The 21,566-nt window shown below is 43.9% G+C and overlaps 1 protein-coding gene across 1 annotated transcript; it reads right to left on the bottom strand.

The window, feature by feature from the left end:
- Positions 1 to 1,843: 1,843 nt before the first annotated feature.
- Positions 1,844 to 20,975, bottom strand: SLC10A1 (solute carrier family 10 member 1). The gene is made up of 5 exons (XM_030559691.1): positions 17,485 to 20,975; positions 12,070 to 12,280; positions 10,942 to 11,120; positions 7,852 to 8,048; positions 1,844 to 2,186 (listed from the first exon to the last, which is right to left on the bottom strand). Exons 1-5 carry the CDS (start codon positions 17,904 to 17,906, stop codon positions 2,119 to 2,121), a joined length of 1,077 nt encoding a protein of 358 aa, XP_030415551.1. The 5' UTR covers positions 17,907 to 20,975; the 3' UTR covers positions 1,844 to 2,118.
- Between the last annotated feature and the right edge of the window lie 591 nt (positions 20,976 to 21,566).

Genomic DNA, 21,566 nt, shown 5'->3' with positions numbered 1-21,566 from the left:
TTTTATTAAGCTTATTTCTTGACTAATCTGGCTGCTGCTAATGTGAGTGGAGCTAAAGACCCAGCTGGTCACAGTCAGTCTAAGGGGCTGAAATCTATCTGCCCTCAAAGGAGATGGCTCCTACATGAGGACTCATGGTGGTTCACCAAGTAGAGGACAGGAGAATGTGGAGGGAATTGTTGTGCTGAAAAACGTATTTGAAAAAATGCCCTATGTGATTTTTAAGGCAATCCCATGCTTTTGTGTGTGTGTGGGGGGGGGTGTCGTGAGTTTTGAATGGTGGGGGTTGGCAGAGTTAGTGAAATCTTTAAACTCTGCATCCCAGGATAGTCCGGCTGTAAAGGGACAATAATCATATGCAGTTGCTGCATTTTGGAAAGCTTTATCCGGTAGTGTGTGGGATAAAGGTCTTCGGAATGCAAGTGAGACAACCATTGAACAGCTGGTCAGTGACTAAAGAGAACTTGCTTCTAAAGAGCTTTAGGACTATGATGAGTACCAGCATGATGGAAGTCAGTGGAAAGGGTCTGGTTCACTTCAGTGGGGACTGAACCAGGCACTGTGTGCAAAAAGAGTTCTCGTCCTTTGCATCACCAGGGACTATCGGCCTCTTGGCATCTAGTTTACATAATGTATCAAAACTACAGCAATTGTAAGTCAAAAGTTTGTGGCTTTATTGAAGTTTTTTAATATGCTCAATATTAAATTATTTGAGATACAGTGAACCACTGGTCTGAGCACAGAACTGCGAACCTGGAGCTTGAGTTCTAATGCTGTCTGGTTACTGAGTGTATGGCCTTGTGGCTTAGTTAATGTTGATATGATGCTTTCAAAGTTCAGTATTATGTCAGATGCTGGAGTGTTCTACAAAAAAAGGTACTTTGGGACAGGTGGTACTGTCCTTGGGCAGACAAATCTAGCAGTTAGGGTACTAGCTTAGGATGAGGCAACCCAGGTTCAGTTTCTTGCTCTGTCACTGACATGATTTTTGGGAAAGTCACGTAGCTTCTGTGTGCCTCAGTTCTCCTTTTATAAGATGTGAATAATAGCCCTTAAGTGTATGAGAGAGTCTGACATTAGGATCAGCCTTAGAAGTATCTTAGAAACCTTCCCATGTTAAATTATAGAAACTATAAGATTGGCTGCAGGTCATGTTTTGGGCTCCAATGCCTATGGTTTGGGGACCTTACATGTACAGAACTGCTGGGGTGAAGGGGAGTGCCTGCCTTTGATAGTAGTAAAGGACTCCTAAACTACGTTTGGTCACTTTTCATTTGTCGATCCTGTGTTGAGAAAATTCCAGGCTAGCTTTTAGATGTCAATTAGAGAAATTAGCTTGAACTTCTGAAAGTTTTGTGTGAGAGAGGCAAAAGCCTACGTGCACAGAAAAACAACTCGAATGAATGGATCTGGCTCCATTAATGGTAGCTTATTATTGGTTGCTATGTCATGATATTGGTTCCAAGGTCTCTCCCACAGAGGTTGTGGGAAAGTCGGAGAGAGCTCACTGGGATGGACTGCACCATTTCTTCATCTGCCAAAATATGAATGTTTTGGAGATGACCAAAAATTGGTTAGTCCACTGAGTCTCAAACTATAGCCCAGGAGTAGGCAACCTATGGCACGTGTGCTGAAGGTGGCAGGCAAACTGATTTTCAGTGGCACACTCACTGCCTGGGTCCTGGCCTGGGTCCAGGGGGCTCTGCATTTTAATTTAATTTTAAATGAAACTTCTTAAATATTTTAAAAACCTTATTTACTTTACATAGAACAATAGTTATATATTATAGACTGATAGAAGAAGACTTTCTAAAAACGTTAAAATGTATTACTGGCACGCAAAACCTTAAATTAGAGTAAATAAATGAAGACTCGGCACAGCACTTCTGAAAGGTTGCTGACCCCTGCTATAGCCTGTGGCACTTGGTGCCCCTTCTAGAGAACATCCAATGGAGGAGAGGGGGCAGTGGGCCTGTAAGAGGATCTGCTCACACCTTTGTTTTAAAAGCAACAGTGGTGCACAATCCATGCAAAACTGGTGGAGTTCAGCAAATGGTGCAGAAGCTATAACCTGGAGCACTGGTGGGTGTATCTGAGGTGTGCTTCTGTAGTATCCACCTATTTTGCTGGTGGTTCTGTTTCTTGTGCAATATCATCCACAGCTGTGTAGGTCATTTTTGCTGTATCTAAGGAAGAGGTGGGGGAGAAAAAAGTTAAGAGACCATTGTCCAACCACTATCACTGGAAGGTGATGCTGCAGGAAAGATGAATGGTTGCTGTAATGCAGGGATTCCTATATTGCATTGAGCGATGCTTCGCCCTCTAGATCTGAAAGAAGCCCAAGAGACAGCTGTGCAAAATAAAAGTAGCAAGCTCCCTTCCCCACCCCCCACTCCCGAAAAAAAAATTGGAGCTTTTTTGTTTCAAGTCATTTCATGAACTAGACTTTGATTTGCATGGAATTTTTAGAAAAGAGCCTATTTAACAGTAAGTGGAAAACTTCACCTTTTTGTATATGTTTCCAGTGCACACTGCTTTTCCATTTAAAAGAAAGTGTCTATCAGAAAACTAGCTGCATTTACAAAATATGACAAACCACTACTGCACTCCAAGGTGCAAAACAACCTCTGCTCTGCCTCCCAAAGTAGGTGGAGCCAGCTGGCTAGGGCAGGGGCAGGACTAAGATGGCTGCTAGATGTTCTGCTTGAGTGGCAGTGGCTCTCCCAAGGAGTTCATCCCTGTAAGGCTCAATGGGTTTTGAAGTTGTTCCCCACCTGAACCCCAGAGGGAGAGCTGCAGTGGTACAGTACTGGAACAGCTGTCCTTATTGCCATGAAACTGGCCTACAGCATTTATTTTTTTTAAACCATAAAGGCAGCTGCTGAATTTGCTTACACACACCAACCAGTCTCCCCTCTCAGCTGCAATACTTTTCTGCAACCTGACCAAAAAGCAGTCCACTCATTTGGACTAAGCATTCTTTACTTCCTGTCCTAAACTTGTATATTGGTCCAGAAGAGCACCAGCTGGCAGAGGTAAGTGAATTCATGTTCATTAAGAACTTCAATGACATAATCAACTTATTTTTGTAGACCACTGTGATGGGGTAAGATGGTCCCATCCTGTGCTAGAAAGGGCTAAAGGCCAGACTTGGACTCAGGTAGCCACACTTGCTGCTCCTACAAAACTGAACTATTCGAGAGATGCAGAGCCAGCGTGCAATGGCTGGCAATTTCAACACTAGTAGAGCCTGGCTGGGCAGATGATTCCTTTGTTCTGTGTCTTTTGAGACTTTGTTTTTGAAAGATTCCTTTTCCTGGAAGGGGCTGGATGTGTTGAGGTCCCTTGGCTGGAGGGTTGGCTGATACTATGGCTGGAATAGGCCATAGTATGTATGGGGTAAACTGAGGCAGAGCAGTCCTAGGACCATGTGCGACAAAGAGTTGCATGCTGTCACAGTGACCTGACAGTTGTCAGATGGTAATGAGCATGATGTTGCTGGGTAACAAAATATAAAGGTGAAAAGCTTCTCATACTACAGAGCTTCCAGTCGTAGAGCCTCTAATTTCTATTCTCTGCAGAAATTTCACCTAGCATTTACCTTCTAATGACATGACTTATGTGACTTGCATATGGGGTGACCCATTCCTTTCTTGCCCTTCACTCAAAAACATGTAGTGATACCCAAGGTGCGTCAGCTGTTATCTTCCTCATATTTCTCTGTTTCAAATGGACACGATACTCGTCTCCTTTGAGTTGTATTAATACAGATTCCCTGCTTTTGGAATGTGCCTGCGCACTGAAGCACAGGACTCTCTGGAAAGTTGTGAGTATTGGTGGGTTACACAGACAGTACCTCACATTACTAAACTTTTGATATCAAAAATTGTGGCGCCTAGTATCCTCAATTCCCTATGCAGTATCATCTGGAGAGGCTATTTTTCACTTTGAGCTGTTGTTTAGTTTTGCTGTGTGGGGGGGAGATGGTTGGGAGATGTCCAGGTAATCTCCATGCCGGAATTCAACACTGAGAGGGAAGAAACCAAAGAAAGAAAAGAGACAGCCGTGGGCAGAAGAATGGACATGGGAAGGAAGGGTAGTGTAGATACCAGTCTAATAGGTGATAGTGGTAGTAGAATGTCTGTGCCTAACCAGGTAAAGAGTGTCAGTGAAGCCAAACGGCAAAAATTAAGATGTCTGTACACTAATGTTAGAAGCCTGGGTAACAAAATGGAGGAATTAGAGCTACTGGTGCAGGAAGTGAAACTGGATATTATAGGGATAACAGAAACGTGGAATAGTAGTCATGACTGGAGTACAGGTATTGAAGGCTATGTGCTGTTTAGGAAAGACAGAAATAAAGGCAAAGGTGGTGGAGTAACATTGTATATCCATGATGAGGTTAACTGTAAAGAAATAAGTGATGGAATGGATAATGTATTAAAGTTCAAGTGCCAAATTTCAGGTCCACTGAAGATTTGTACAAATCTTCAGATGCGAATAGGGTACTGAGTACATCATTTCTCCACTAAATTGTCTGTCTTCTCTGGAATATCTGAAGAGACGTTTATCACAAGCCCAGGTGTAGTGTTGATATCCTCCAGGTGCAGGACTCTTTTGTGTTTGCAGGAAGGGAAAAGTACTTTTAAAATTCCTAAAACTAGAGCTACTCCTACAACTCCAGTCCCAGTGACTTCCATCAGCTTAAAGAACACAGGAAAAGATTTAAGCCAGAACCCGCACAGCTCTTTTCTCAAATATTCCACCCTCTGGCACATCATCTTATAAGATGATGGAGGCTCTGTCTGGGCAAAAATCACATTGGTAAAGAAAGCTACTAGAGCCTCCCCTGAGATAGTGCTTGGGGTGTGCTACAGACCGCCGGGATCTGATTTGGATATGGATAGAGACCTCTTTAATGTTTTTAATGAAGTAAACACTAATGGGAATTGTGTGATCATGGGAGACTTTAACTTCCCAGATATAGACTGGAGGACAAGTGCTAGTAATAATAATAGGGCTCAGATTTTTCTGGATGTGATAGCTGATGGATTTCTTCAACAAGTAGTTGAAGAACCAACAAGAGGGGATGCCATTTTAGATTTGGATTTGGCGAGTAGTCAGGACCTCATAGAAGAAATGGTTGTAGGGGACAACCTTGGTTCGAGTGATCATGAGTTAATTCAGTTCAAACTAGATGGAAAGATAAACAAAAATTGATTTGGGACTAGGGTTTTTGATTTCAAAAGGGCTAACTTTAAAGAATTAAGGAAATTAGTTAGGGAAGTGGATTGGACTGAAGAACTTGTGGATCTAAAAGCAGAGGAGGCCTGGAATTACTTACAAGTCAAAGTTGCAGAAACTGTCAAAAGCCTGCATACCAAGAAAGGGGGAAAAAGTCATAGGCAGGAGTTGTAGACCAAGCGGGATGAGCAAGCATCTCAGAGAAGTGATTAAGAAAAAGCAGAAAGCCTACAAGAAGTGGAAGATGGGTAGGATTAGCAAGGAAAGCTACCTTATTGAGGTCAGATCATGTAGGGATAAAGTGAGAGAGGCCAAAAGCTATGTAGAGTTGGACCTTGCAATGGGAATTAAAACCAATAGTAAAAGGCTCTATAGCCATATAAATAAGAAGAAAACAAAGAAAGAAATGGGACTGCCAAACGCCGAGGATGGAATTGAGGTTAAGGATAATCTACGCATTGCCCAATATCTAAACAAATACTTTGCCTAGGTCTTTAATGAGGAGCTTAGGGATAATGATAGGATGACAAATGGGCATGAGGATATGGAGGTAGATATTACCACATCTGAGGTAGAAGCCAAACTTGAACAGCTTAATGGGACAAAATCGGAGGGCCCAGATAATCTTCATCCAAGAATATTAAAGGAACTGGCACATGAAATTACAAGCCCATTACCAAGAATTTTTAATGAATCAGTAAACTCGGGTTGTATTGTACGACTGAAGAATTGCTAACATAGTTCCTATTTTTAAGAAAGGGGAAAAAAAGTAATCTGAGTAACTATAGGCCTCTTAGTTTGACATCTGTAGTATGTAAGATCTTGGAAAAAATTTTGAAGGAGAAAGTAGTTAAGGACACTGAGGTCAATGGTAGTTGGGACAAAATACAACATGGTTTTACAAAAGGTAGATTGTGTCGAACCAACCTGATCTCCTCCTTTGAGAAGGTAACAGATTTTTTAGACAAAGGAAACGCAGTGGATCTAATTTACCTCAAGTTCAGTAAGGCATTTGATACAGTTCCATATGGGGAATTATTAGTTAAATGGGAAAAGATGGGGATCAATATGAAAATTGAAAGGTGGATAAGGAACTGGTTAAAGGGGAGACTACAACAGGTCGTACTGAAAGGTGAACTGTCAGGCTGGAAGGAGGTTATTAGTGGAGTTCCTCAGGGATCAGTTTTGGGACCAATCTTATTTAATCTTTTTATTACTGACCTTAGCACAAAAAGCGGGAATGTGCTAATAAAGTTTGCAGATGACACAAAGCTGGGAGGTATTGCTAACACAGAGAAGGACCGGGATATCCTACAGGAAAATCTGGATGACTTTGTAAACTGGAGTAATAGTAATAGGATGAAATTTAATAGTGAAAAGTGGAAGGTCATGCATTTAGGGAGTAATAACAAGAATTTTAGTTATAAATTGGGGACACATCAGCTGGAAGTAATGGAGGAGGAGAAGGACCTCGAAGTATTGGTTGATCACAGAATGACTGAGCTGCCAATGTGATATGGCCGTTAAAAAAGCTAATGGAGTTTTAGGATGCATGAGGTGTTAGTACTGTTATACAAGGCACCGATGAGACCTCATCTGGAATACTCTGTGCAGTTCTGGTCTCCCATGTTCAAGAAGAATGAATTCAAACTGGAACAGGTTCAGAGATGGGCTACTAGGATGATCCTAGGAATGGAAAACCTGCCTTATGAAAGGAGACTCAAAGAGCTTGGCTTGTTTAGCCTAACCAAAAGAAGATTGATGGGGGATATTATTGCTCTTTATAAATATATCAGAGGGATAAATATTAGGGCACGAGAGGAATTATTTAAGCTTAGTACCAATGTGGACACAAGAACAGATATAAACTGGACACTAGGAAGTTTAGACTTGAAATTAGACGAAGGTTTCTAACCATTAGAGGAGTGAAGTTCAGGAACAGCCTTCCAAGGTTAGTAGGGGGGCAAAAGACCTATCTGGCTTTAAGACAGCTTGATAAGTTTATGGAGGGGATGGTATGACGGGATAGCCTAATTTTGGCAATTAATTTGGCAACTGACCTTTGATTATCAGCAGGTAAGTATGCCCAGTGGTGTGTGATGGGTTGTTAGATGGGATGGGATCTGAGTTACTACAGAGAATTCTTTCCTGGGTGCTGGCTGGTGAGTCTTGCCCACATGCTCAGGGTTTAGCTGATTGTCATATTTGGGGTCGGGAAGGAATTTCCTCCAGGGCAGATTGGCAGAGGCCCTGGAGGTTTTTCGCCTTCCTCTGCAGCATGGGGTATGGGTCACTTGCTGGAGGATTCTTGCAGCTTGAGGTCTTCAAACCACAATTTGAGGACTTCAATAACTCAGACATAGGTTAGGGGTTTGTTATTGAAGTGGATGGGTGAGATTGTGTGACCTGCATCGTGCAGGAGGTCAGACTAGATGATCATAATGGTCCCTTCTGACCTTAAAGTCTATGAGTCTATAACTGAGTTCCACCCCAGAGATAGCAGCAGTTCAGTGATGGGGGCAGTGATATCAGTGTGCGGTTTATACGCTACTTTGAGATGAAAAGCCTGTAGGAACAGGAGAGAGGTTTTAGTTAAACTACACTTGCCGTTTGGTTTCTTTAGCTTTTCATGAACCCTGAATGCCAGTATCAGGAGAAAGCCCTCTCCAAGCTGGAATACCATGTATAGGAACGGGAAGAAGAAAAGGGGTCCAATGACATCAGGGGCAAAGGCCACTCTGAGGATGGTAGAGCAGAGCTGCACATTCTGGCAACCAGTCTCCATGCAGACTGTCCGCCTGCACCTGTACAGAAAAGAGTTAAACACAGGGGTGAATTGCAGAACTGCAGACACGGTGCCTAGCTGTTTATGCATTTGACCCTGGTAAAAAACTGCAGTTGGAGCAGTGCTGAGAATTCGAATGTGGTGCTTTGTCCAGCACTCCTTTGAGAGTGTGCAACGGTAGGTAGTGACAGAGGTGGTGTGCACGGGTGAAAATCCTGTCTAGTAATGATTGGTGGTCATGAATCGGGGGTTCTCAAGGAGCTGCTGCCACCACAAGGGGAAAAAAATCTGGTTCAAAAGTGAGGACAGAGAAAGTTGCCAGGGAAAGGTAAGGAGAGGTTTGTGTGTGTTAGGAGGGTTATCTTGGCTGGGTTACCCATGGGCTCAAGGCATTATAAGAGATGATTCAGTTGTGTAGTGGGGTCCCAACTTTGAATCTGTGCTGGTGTCTTCAGCTGAATTTGTTATTCCCTTTGTGGTGTGAGGCAGTTATCAAAATAGGAATAATTGTTGGAGTTTTGTCAGTCCTGTCAGCACTCACTAACCCTTTTCTCCATCACTTTCTACCTGGGAGTTCTCCTGACTTTTCTCTTTCGTATTTCATTGTCAGTAACTGAGAATTCTGAAATAAGCAGGTCTGTAGTGACCAAAAGTGAAACCATTTATCAACTTGTTCAGAGGCCTGTGTGAAACAACTTGGTGGGTCTTCAGATGTCCATTTGACAGAATTGCCTCTGCCATTGGTCCAACTTTTGTCAGACCCAAGACGGCCAAAGAATTATTTGGTCCATGAGACTCTACTCATCTCTCATCCCAGTAAGGATTGAGGCATGTAGGCTAGGGATGATACAGAGGCAATGTTCCCTCTAATTTTTTACATCCATGTGCAGAATTAATTTTGTTATGTGCACCAATATGGAGGTGACGTGTGGTGGAGGTGGGGCCGAGGGGTTTGGAGTGTGGGAGGGGTCCCAGGGCTGGGGCAGAGGGTTGGGGTACAGGGGGGTGAGGGCTCTGGCTGGGTGTGCGGGTTCTGGGGTGGGGTTGAGGATGAGGGGTTTGGGGTTCAGGCTGCCCTGGGGCTGCGGCAGGGTGAGGACTCCCCCCAGCCCTGTCTTGCTGCAGCAGCCTGGTGCTGCGGAACACCGCCTCTCTCTGCCAAGGCAACTCCAGGACCGGGGGAGAGGCACCTCTCCCCGCCTGCGTGGCCCTTGATAGCCTGCTGCGGGAACTTGGTACAGAGGTAGCTTGCACTATCACTGCTTGTATTCATGTGTTTTCCTGTAGTTAAACAACAACTGTCAATCCCCAGGGCTGCTGCTGGCACCATTTAATCACTACAAAATCACATTTTTGGGAAGTGAATGTGGGGATCTGTGTAGACAGCTTCTCTCATCTGTGCTCAGGCTTCTAGCATCAGCGCTGGGAGATCATGTTCAAAGTTCAGTTATCAGAGTGCGTCAGAGCCTCCGTGCTGAAAGCAACTCATTCAGCGCATCTCAAGATTCCAGTGTCATTCTTTTGTACTCAGTCTCCTTTCCTAGGAGTGAGTGTGTGTGATAACTGATAATGGATTGTGATGGGGTATATTTGCCCTGCACTGGACAAGGAGTTAACCCCACACTCTGGGCAGAGGAAACTATGCCCCTTTGGCCCTGTTGGGCGTGCTCCAACCAGAGCATCCCGGGGGAGGGAGGGAATGGGGCAATTTGACCTGAGCCCTGTAGGGGCCCCCATGAGAGTTTTTTGGGGCCCCTGGAGCGGGGTACTTCACTTGCTCCGGGGTACCCGGAAAACTCTCACGTGGCCCAGGGCCCCCAGAGCTTCTTCCACTCCAGGTCTTTGGCGGTAATTTGGTGTGGGGGGGGTCCTTCCGCCCCAGGACCCGCTGCTGAAGTGCCCCGAAGACCCACGGCAGGGGGTCCTTTCACCCCAGGACCCACCTCCGAAGAGCTGGGTCTTCAGCAGTAATTTGGCGGTGGGGACCCCCTGCCACAGGTCTTCGGGGCACTTCAGCGGTGGGTCCCGGAGCAGAAGGACCCCCGCCTCCGAATTACTGCCAAAGCGGGGACCCCCACCGCCGAGGACCCAAGGCCCCCTGAATCCTCTGGGTGGCCCTGGCTCCAGCAGCTGCTGCAGTATAAAATGGAGCAACCCAGCTCATTCTAGGCTGACTGCCGGAAAGGAAGGACGCATCTCGCAGGCTCCAGCCCGGGAGCAGCTGGAACCCCAGACCACTGAAGCCAGAGGCACTGAGATCCAGGCAGATGCCTGGATACCTGTGGATGCCCAAGGGAGGCCGAAGCTTTTGGAAACTGCATGCTGAGGAACTGGGAGACCTGAAAGATGTCTAAACCACAGCATCGGGGAATATAGTAGGAAGTAGCCCAGGGGAACTAGACAGTGGACTGCTTATCAAACTGGATCTTGAGCCAGTGTGTTTCGGTCAGATCACTGCTGACTCTGTGGCAATCACACTTGCCACTGTCAGAGCCCTGGGCTGGGACCTGGTGGAGCCTGGAGGTCCTATGTCCCCCTATCCTGGCTGCCACCCACCCCTAGGTGGCTGCCTATTTCCTCAACTGTCCACTAGACCACTCAGCCCTGCTGAGGAGGGCAGCCATATTGATTCTGGCCATTGGGCCACACGACCTCACTGAGGAGGGGGTTCCATTGACTTTAGCCATTAGGACATATTGCCCTTACATCAAGGACAACTATATTGACTTTGGCTACTCAGCCATACTGACCCAATGACAAGAGTGAGCATATTGACTCTGGCCATTGGGCTATACTGCCCTGAGGCTAAGGGTAGGCAGGCAGACTTCCTGCAGGGCCGTGATGGCTTTACCCCTCTCCCCAAATGGGGACGGGGTGTAATTGCCCTGCTACAGAGATATAGAGGGACCTACCTGTCATTGAGCTTGAAAAATGAAGATAACATGTAGCCAAGCAGGAAACCAATAAAAGGCATCAAGGCAGACATTCCCAGTAGGGGTGGTGAGAAGATGATCAAAAAACTGTTTCCAACACTTGTCACAAACAGAGCAATTATTGGAACAGATGATACAAGCAACACAATCATCCCTGCCTGAAATAAAAGTGGATCAGGAGTTGGGAAAGACAAGACAAAAATCCCCATTAAAATTAGCCAAGATGTTTGTAAGTAGCTGTCCTATTGTCTGTTAGAATGACACCTTCCTACCTGTAATAATATAGTGCCTTCATCTCAAAGCACTTAACAGACTCTGTTGGAATGCCTTTACTCACAGTTAGAACACAGGCACTACTGAGATGGAATATGTTGCTGTTTTTTCTAGGCATAAGTAGATGCTGGTGATCTGCCCCAAGTGCTTCTGGATGATTGCCACAAAACCCTAGTTAGTGGCTTGGAGGCTTTCCTCTTGTCCTGTGTTGGCAGGCATCTGAGCTCTCCGCAGAGTAGGAGAACATTTTGTGCAAGGCAATGGATTGGTAAGAGAGTGTTGTCCAGTGGTTAGAGCAGGGAACTGGGAGTAAGTATTCTTGGGTCCTGTCCTCAGCTCTTTCAGTGGTTTGGGGCATGACTTAGAACAGGGGTTGGCAATCTTTCAGAAGTGGTGTGCCAAGTCTTCATTTATTCACTTGAATTTAAGGTTTCGCGTGCAGTAATAAATTTTAACGTTTTTAGAAGGTCTCTTTCTATAAGTCTGTAATATATAACTAAACTGTTGTATGTAAAGTAAATAAGGTTTTTAAAATGTTTAAGAAGCTTCATTTAAAATTAAATTAAAATGCAGAGACCCCCCAGACCAGTGGCCAGGACCTGGGCAGTGTGAGTGCCACGGAAAATCAACTTGCATGCCGCTTTGGCATACGTGCCATAGATTGCCTACCCCTGACTTAGAAGAAGCTACTTAAGAAGAAGCTTCAGTTTTCCCATCTGTAAATCAGGGGTACAGATACTAATTATCTCATAGGCAGCATGAGATGAAATGTTTGTAAATTGCTTCGAGGCCCTTAGAGAAAGGTGATTACCACAGGATAATGTCATTTCTTACCTTGATGATGAGGCGAGCATACTGTGGCTTCTTCTCCTTCAGGAAGATGCCAATGGTGCAGGGAATGAGCATCATGGCCAAGGAGATGACTATTCCCTTGTAAGGTACTTTGCCCTCTAGGTTGCCCTGGTACATCCCTCTTGAGTAAAGATACAGTAGAAGAGGCATCAGCCCAAGTGCCAGGAGCGTTGAGCATGTGGTCATCACAATGCTGAGATGAAGGGAGAAAGTAACAGCAGTGGAATAAAATTCTTTGTTGGAATAGTCATCTCTTTATCTAACTTGGACACATCCATCCATCTACAATTTCAGCTCACTTTTCCCATTTCTCCCCTTTCCCTCACACAGGTTTCAGCTTTACCAGGTGGTGAAAGGACCTACAGGAATGGAAGTAAGGGAAGACTGAGTCGTTAAAGGACAGTTCTATTTTAGGCTCAAAAAGTAGTCATAAGTATGCATCTTGGTTCATAGAAATTGCCGTACTGCATCAGACCTGTGGTCCAGCTAATCTAGTATCCTATCTCCAGCAGTGGCTGGTACTAGTTGCTCTAAAGGAAAGTGCAAGAAACTGCACAACAGTCAGGTATGGAATAACCTTCCCATAGGGAAAATTTCTTCTCCACTCCCATTAGTTAGAAGCTGGCTTTCCCCTGAAATACAAGGGTTTATATCGTCAAAGTTCTTGGGTTGGTTTGTTTCTAAATACTTCCTATTATAACTTTGGATGTTCTTGTTATCCATGTACATAAAGTGCAAAAGTTCAAAAGCTATGCAGAGAAAGCTAAGTTCAGCTGTCTTTCCCTTGCTGTTGTTTCCACTCTTTTATCTTGGACAAGGGCCATTGGACTGAGGCAATGCTAGTCTAATTTTTTGGGGAGCTTATCTTTTTCTATTGGGGGTAGCCCCTTAAGACTCTCTTGATTTACATGGAATGGCAGGAGGTCTTTTAAGAGTACTAATAACTGGAATGATGAAGGGGTGAGAAATGTAGGCATTGCCACTCTGGAACAAAACAATGGTCCATTTACACCAGTATTCTGCCCTCAACAGTGGCTTATGTTGGTCACTTCAAAAATAGGTATAAAACCCCATTATGCGCCTGATGATGCAACAGCAAGGATGTAGTGCTAAACTGTACAGTGCAGGAACCCTGCAGAAATTCCCTCAAGTTGGTAATTCTATTATGTGTGAGAGAGTGTCCAAAATCCATCTTGCATGTGATGTCACTGTAAGATAAAGCAGCCATTTTTGAAACCTAACATTTTACCGGTAAAGATATCTAATGAAAATTGGTACAACAGTAATTGTGAGACTTCACACATTAATAATAAATACACATATTGTTCTAATATAAAACACGTGTCACTCAGCTCCTCTGTGGCAATCTTTAAACTAAGTAACAAGGCACAGGGAAAGCAATTGGCAATTAGTCAAAGAGCTCATTGGCAGAACATGTAAAATACTCCTTTTGTAAAACATTCTCTGCAAAATTCAAATAAAGCATTTAAGATGCCAGAAGAACATTTTTACATTGGTCTTGAATTTTACTCAGATTTCACATCCACTTATTAAATTTATCACATAACCTTTTAGAAGAAAGGTAGATTGGCTCTACTGCATATTATGGTAGCTTGGAAAGAAGTGACTCTCAACTTGAAAACTTGGTGTGTTTTAAGAGGATTCAGATTATAATGCTATCTTAAAAATAAACAAAAAAGATGAGGAGAGAAGAACCATCTGCGGCCTCTCCTCAATTTGTAATATTTTTCCGCTTATTCTATGAAGCGTTTCACTGTTTTCATAAGACCTTCACAGGACATATTCCCCATTGGTGACTTGCCTCCTGAATTTCTGACCCTCTCTTATTGCTTCTAAATCATCTCCTTAGGGAAAGTATCATGAAATGGTTAAGAACATAAGAAAGGCCGTACTGGGTCAGACCAAAGGTCCATCTAGCCCAGTATCTGTCTACCGACAGTGGCCAATGCCAGGTGCCCCAGAGGAAGTGAACCTAACAGGCAATGATCAAGTGATCTCTCTCCTGCCATCCTTCTCCAGCCTCTGACAAACAGAGGCTAGGGACACCATTCTTTACCCATCCTGGCTAATAGCCATTTATGGACTTCGCCACCATGAATTTATCCAGTTCTCTTTTAAACACTGTTATAGTCCTAGCCTTCACAACCTCCTCAGGTAAGGAGTTCCACAAGTTGACTGTGCGCTGCGTGAAGAACAACTTCCTTTTATTTGTTTTAAATCTGCTGCCTGTTAATTTCATTTGGTGACCCCTAGTTCTTGTATTATGGGAATAAGTAAATAACTTTTCCTTATCCACTTTCTCAACATCACTCATGATTTTATATACTTATCATATCCCCCCTTAGTCTCCTCTTTTCCAGGCTGAAGAGTCCTAGCCTCTTTAATCTTTCCTCATATGGGACCCTCTCCAACCCCCTAATCATTTTAGTTGCCCTTTTCTGAACCTTTTCTAGTGCTAGAATATCTTTTTTGAGGTGAGGAGACCACATCTGTACACAGTATTCAAGATATGGGCGTACCATGGATTTATGTAAGGGCAATAATATATTCTCAGTCTTATTCTCTATCCCCTTTTAATGATTCCTAACATCCTTTTGCTTTTTTGACCGCCTCTGAACACTGCGTGGACAACTTCAGAGAACTATCCACGATGACTCCAAGATCTTTTTCCTGACTCGTTGTAGCTAAATTAGCCCCCATCATATTGTATGTATAGTTGGGGTTATTTTTTCCAATGTGCATTACTTTACATTTATCCACATTAAATTTCAATTGCCATTTTGTTGCCCAATCACTTAATTTTGTGAGATCTTTTTGAAGTTCTTCACAATCTGCTTTGGTCCTAACTTTCTTGAGTAGTTTAGTATCATCTGCAAACTTTGCCACCTCACTGTTTACCCCTTTCTCCAGATCATTTATGAATAAATTGAATAGGATTGGTCCTAGGACTGACCCTTGGGGAACACCACTAATTACACCTCTCCATTCTGAGAATTCACCATTAATTCCTACCCTTTGTTCCCTGTCTTTTAACCAGTTCTCAATCCATGAAAGGACCTTCCCTTTTATACCATAACAGCTTAATTTACGTAAGAGCCTTTGGTGAGGGACCTTGTCAAAGGCTTTCTGGAAATCTAAGTACACTAAGTCCACTGGATCCCCCTTGTTTGTTGACCCCTTCAAAGAACTCAAATAGATTAGTAAGACACGATTTCCCTTTACAGAAACCATGTTGACTATTGCTCAACAGTTTGTTTTTCTATGTGTCTGACAATTTTATTCTTTACGATTGTTTCGACTAATTTGCCCAGTACCAACGTTAGACTTACCGGTCTGTAATTGCCGGGATCACTTCTAGAGCCCTTTTTAAATATTGGCATTACATTAGCTAACTTCCAGTCATTTTGATCAGTATTTTGCCATTTGGTGGTCTTGCATGGTAGTCACATGGGAAAATCTATGCTGAGTGGATTCTAAATCATGGTGCACAAAAGGGTCTGCTAGAAAGTCTTGTCATTTTGATGAGTTCATTGATAAAGATGCACTATGGGACACTTTGCTTAATGGCAGAGAGTTAATAGGGAGAAGTGCCACTTTTCCTTAGTTAATTTCAGCAATTGCTCATAAGCCTCTGTGGCATGTGAATTGATGCTGAATTTTCAAAAGGGTCTCAGCCATGGCCATGAGTCACTATTGTGTTACTCCAGATTCAAGTTGGTGTAACTCTACTTGAACTAAATGAATGAAGTTACACCACTATAAAAGGGGAGTTAATGCAATGGGGATCAAGCCCCAAATCTTTATATCTGAACCTACAGTTTTGCCCATGGACAAACTTGCAATTTTTGAGCACATAGAGCTTTTGCTTTTTTGCATTCACAAATTATGTGACTGGGCACCAGATGCAAACAAGGCTGTTACACTCTTGAAAATGTGGTCTCTGTGTCACAGGACCAAACACAAGGATCCACATTTCCATGCAATAAAAATAAATTCTACCACAACAAAAGCACTATTAAAACAACCAACTAACTAATCAAACGTCCCATGATAGACCCTTATTTTATGTCAACCAGTTGAATTTGTTAATGAAAGGCTGAGAGAACAGGGACCACTCCTATTTTGCTTTAATTTATCATTATATCTTCATCATCCTTAGATAGACCTTTGTCTCCCTACTCTATTCATTTAATTACCCAGTAAATTTGTAATTGGTCACAACATCTTCCATTTGGTTGAATTTTGGGTTGAAGAGGTTTAAATTCACATCGAGTTCTTTGAAATGTAGCTTGTAGTCCAGTACTGTGCTGAGTAACAAGACTAATAAAATGTCTATTAGGGATGGTCTAGACAATATTTGGTCCTGCCATGAGGGCAGGGGACTGGACTCGATGACCTCTCGAGGTCCCTTCCAGTCCTAGAGTCTATGAATCTATGAATCTATAATGAGCATGCCACAGGTAAGGTATTGAAATCAATTCTTCTTATGGCACCAACAAAAATACACAATTTGTCTTCCTCTGTTGAGTGTTTCTTTCCTCCTAAAGCTATAATCTGGGCAGGTTTCTAATTCCTGGGTCCTAACTGCAAGACCAGTGGAAACTCTCCTAGTTCTCTGTCTACCACCACATTGCTCCTTACCTTCCATGCTGGCTTAAGTCTTCACCCTGGTTTCCTGGGATGGTGTTTCATCCTCTGCCCACTTCACTCCTCCCTGCTGGCTGGCTCTCAGCTTCCTGCTGGTTTCCAGAGTAGCAGCACCAAGAGTAGCTTCTATGCATTCTGGCAGGAGGGCTCAGCAGGCAGAACAGGACCCAGCTGCTGGCTGGGCTCCCTTCCACCCTGCTCTGCTCCTTCTCTTCCTCCTCCCTGCTGGTTTGAGGTTTCCCCAGTGCCAAGAGTAGCTGCAGTGGGTTCTGGCAGGAGAGCCCAACCCAGGCATCGGTCACACTCCCAGCCACATGAGGTTGTTTACTGGTACACATGAGGGAACATTGGTGGCTGGGCTAAATTTGAGCAGTGTTTCAACCTGGCACGTCAGGTCACACCACCTCTGAAATTTGTCTTGGCCATTGCTCTGGCTGGCATTATGGAGGGGTAGCCAGGTCAAATCTTAGTGGTGGTGTGACCCCAAGTGCTGGAGTGCAGCTCTATTCTAGATTTTAGGTGCCAGAGCGCTGCTCTGGGCCAATAGTGACTAAGCAGCATTAGCACCAAGCTGACGAGTACTCTAAAAATACTTTAGGTACAATACCAAATTTCTTCCTGCCTGAAGCATTAGAATTGAGAGAGCTAATAAGTTAGACTGTAGACTAGTCTCCCAACTGAAATGGCCTGGCCAGTGACAATGGTGAGGTTGTATTGAGCTCTCCTTACCTCAGGTTCATATCTCCTTTTGATGCCAGACTAAAAATGTTTGAGAGGTTTCCACCTGGACAGCAACCACAGATGAGCACAGCCAGAGACTCAATAGGTCCCAAATGGAAGAGCTTTCCCAGGGCAAAGGCTGTCAGAGGCATTATGCCATACTGAGCCACCACAGCAACGGCCACCCCTTTAGGTTTCCAGAAATGAGTCTTGATCTTGGAGAGCTGCATGGTGCACCCCAGTGACACCATGACAATGCTGAGGACAGCAATGAGGATTCCATTCAGTGCTTGGTCAGTGGCCCGTTGGCGAAACGTGAAAGTCAGTGTAAAGTTGGGCAAGGAGGCATTCTCAGTGTGCTTTGGGTTCCAGGATTCTGGGCTCCCATAGACTCCTCTGGTGTTATTAATTGTTGCTATGAGCTTAGCCATCCCTTCTTCCTGGTGTGGTTGGCAAAGTGAGGAAGGAAGCCAGTTCAAAAGCCTGAAATAATGCAAATCCAGTGCAAGTAAACATCACATCCAACACTCCCCTTTCCTGCAGTCAGTACCTTCTGTTCTTCAGGCCAGAGCTCTTATCATCTAGTACGGAGTGCAGCTGAAGGCTATTTTGTCAAGGATCATATTTTTAATAGTTTGCACCTTTCTGCCCAAGGAATTCAAAGCACTCTCCTTATTTTTAGGTCTAAAATAACCCCTCTAATATCCACATTGATGGCTGGCTAATATTTCATGCATGACACAATATCAGCCTCTGTCTCATGGCTTTCAGTGAATAGCCATGAAACAGAGCCAATTGATTTCAAGAATAAAAACCTTTCACTGTTTTCTAGCTTTCCAAAACTTCCAATTGGATTCCTTGACTCCTCTCTAGCTTCCTTAGCCTTTCCCACACTATGAGAACAAAGGCACAGTCAATGAAAATGAAAGGCAGCTAATTTAAAACTGATAAAATGAAATAGCCTGTAGAACTCATTGCCACAAGATGCTACTGAGGCCAAGAGCTTAGCAGGATTCAAAAACAATTAGGTGTTTATATACACCCAGTGAGAACATCCCCAGTGATGTTACAAAGAATTCATTTTTTTCCCTCTAGGGTTACATCTACGCTATGAGCAAGAGGTGTGATTCCTCCGCTCGCATACACATGCTAGCTCTCATTGAACTAGCATGAGTATAAAGAGCTGCGTAACTGCAGTAGCATAGGCATAGCTTAGTCATGCCATGTGCATGTCCACAGGGGTCTGGTGCATTTGTACTCGGCATAGCCAAGCTGTACATCTGCTGCTGCTACCCATACTACAGTGGCTACCTGCTAGTTGTACTCACACTAGCTCTCATCAATCTAGCTTAAGCATGTGTACATGAGCAGGGGACTCGTATCCCCTACTGCACAGTATAGACAAAGCTTAAGAAGGGTTATAAACCCTCATTCTTCAGGGCTAAGCCCTCCTCTGACTCATGGGAGTTTGGAAGAAGCTTTTCCTGTGGATATGTTATTCCAGAAGGGGCTGTCTTGTGCCTTACTCTGAAGCACCTGTTGCTGATCACAGTCTGTGCAGGATACTGGACTAGGTAGACTCTGATCTGGTAGGGCAATTCCTCTGTTATGTTTACAACCACAAATTAATTAAGTTTCACAATGTTCCAAAATAGCACTCCTATCTTAGAGATGGGAAAACAAACACAGAGAGGCTACCTGATTCATCCAAGGACACCCACTGAATCAGTGGCAGAGCAGGGAAAACCCCCAGGTTTCTTGGCCTTGTTAAAGCATCGGACAGCCAGCCATGTTTCCTGTCATACCTGCAGCTGCCAGCAGCACACATGAATGGGGGCTGCACAAGGGGACATAAGGAGGAAGTGAGGTGAGCGTGGTGTTCTTTAAATAAACTATTTCACAAGTTGAAATGACTCCTCTGATCCCCCAGTAAGTCCTTGCCATTCTAACCATGTATCAGGAGGACACATTTCATTCCGTATGCCAGACTTAGGAACCGGATTTACTGGTGCCCAACCTTCTGTGCTCCTTGTTCTCCAAGCTCCTATACACACGCACAAATAACTCTGGAGCAAGCCATCTGGAGACTCCCATTAGGATCAGACCCGGTGTCTGCAAAAACACACAATTCCTAGACACATTAAAGTATAGAGTGGAAATTAATTAATTTACCGTTAGCCCTTAGACTGCTGCTTCAGAAGGTGGATATTGTCTTTGCACTTTTCGGACGGTTTACATGCTACTTGATGATCCATTCCTGGCTGAGTTCTCCAAGCAATAAAACTCAGGCCATTTAGCCATTATGATTCAAGAAAATCCCTTCCCCGTCTGGCAAAGTCTGGTCCTGTTCTTGCAGAGTGTGGTAGTAGCTCCTAGAAGAGCAAGACTGGAATCTTCTGCAGGGGGATGTGTTCCAGAGGCAGCCTGTGCAGGCTGGATCTTTTTCTCCTGGGTACAGGGTTGGGGAATGGATTTTCACTGCACTGCTTTCTCTGTGAACCCTTCCCTCTTGCTGGAGAAGCTCTACAGCTCTAATTTGTCAGCTGCAGTAATTTATTCATTGCTTCTATTCATAGCAGAGCTCACCAGTGAGCAACCTTTCCAGCCCAATTGCTCTGGAAACGTGATTGAAAGCTGGAAGGAATGTAGGAGCCTTTCATTTCTGTTTCTCTCTCTACTGTTGATTTGAAAATGCCTCTAATAGGCAGGATATCACAAGGGTAAGAAGGAGTAGCTGGCGCAGAGACAACTTTTGTGTGTTGCATAGGCATCCCCCATCATGTTAGGGGAAGGAGCTATAGCTAAGGTAGTATTTAATGAGAATATTCACTAATGGGTGGCATAGGAACGCCTGGGTTCTTTCCCTGCCTTGTCCACTGACTTGCAATATGGCCTCAAGAAAGTTAATTGACCTTTTTGTTGCAGCACTTCTCAGACTCATGGATAATCCCCACCTGGGTAAAATGGAGATAATACTATCCACCCTGCAGAGGGCATTGCAAAGCTTCATTTTTATGAAGTGCTTTGAGACCCGCGGGTGAATGGTGTGATAGAATATGAAGGTAGATCTTTGTCTCCAGGGCCATAGCTAAGCAAGAGGGAAAAGGGGCTATGCAAAGTTGTGCATTTTGGATGTATTTTTATCTGGGGGGGGGGGGGGGGATGGAGGGCATGGTTTGAAGGTCTGTATGAGTAATAAATAATCACAATCAAGGTAGCACATGTGCAAGGGCATTAGAAATCTATAGGGAATTTTGGGGTAAAATCCACAGCAATTTCTCTTCACTTCCCCCACCTTCCTTTTCTCCAAATAGTCACAGAATTTCTGGGTAGTTGTTTGCTTTCTATTGTATTTGTCTCTGCTCTTCTATTTTAATACTGAATAATGTCATAAGATGAAAGAACGGTCAAATAAAAGCATGCGGTCACTTATTCAGTGTCACTGCGTTTGCTGCCCAAAGAATATCCCAAGTGCAGCTGCAGGAGCTCAACGTTTAAAAATTGACAACAGTGTAAATATTTCTCTCCATCTACATCTTTAGGTGTGTAGCAACTGTCTGAACTGTCTTAAATAGCAACAATTAAAAAATACTCATAGGGGCTTATGCTTAAAAAGTTTCTACCAGCTGGAAAGCAATTCTCTGTAGTTAAAATGGGAAACACTGCTGGAACCAGTGTTGTCTCTCAAACTGGAAGAACCATTCTAAATACAGCCACTGTAATAAAATGCAGCAGCCTTGTCTCTGTGGAATGTCCTTTCTAGTGAATGGAACGTGGAAACATGCCAGGGATGTCCATCCCTCTTAAATCAGCACAGGAGCTGGATGTTTGAGATCACTCATGAAGAGGATAATAAATATCATCTTTAGCCATTAAAATCAGCAGACCATTGACATGAACTGGGCAATATCAAGACATGCTGCAGATGGAATATAAACAAGCTTGTATGCCCTTAAGGATGTCAGGGGAGCAGTAGTCAGAAAATTTAATCTTGGTCTGTGTCTATAAATTATTGCTTGGACAGTGGCCAGTGAAGCTAACTGCTGTTAGCCAGTGACTTCCATGCTGTCTAACCCTGAGCAGGGCAGGCA

This window comes from Gopherus evgoodei, chromosome 4, assembly GCF_007399415.2.
Source record: "Gopherus evgoodei ecotype Sinaloan lineage chromosome 4, rGopEvg1_v1.p, whole genome shotgun sequence".
Lineage (NCBI taxonomy): Eukaryota > Metazoa > Chordata > Testudines > Testudinidae > Gopherus > Gopherus evgoodei.
The sequence above is the reverse complement of the archived record's forward strand: the minus strand, read 5'-3'. Positions and strand labels throughout refer to the sequence as shown.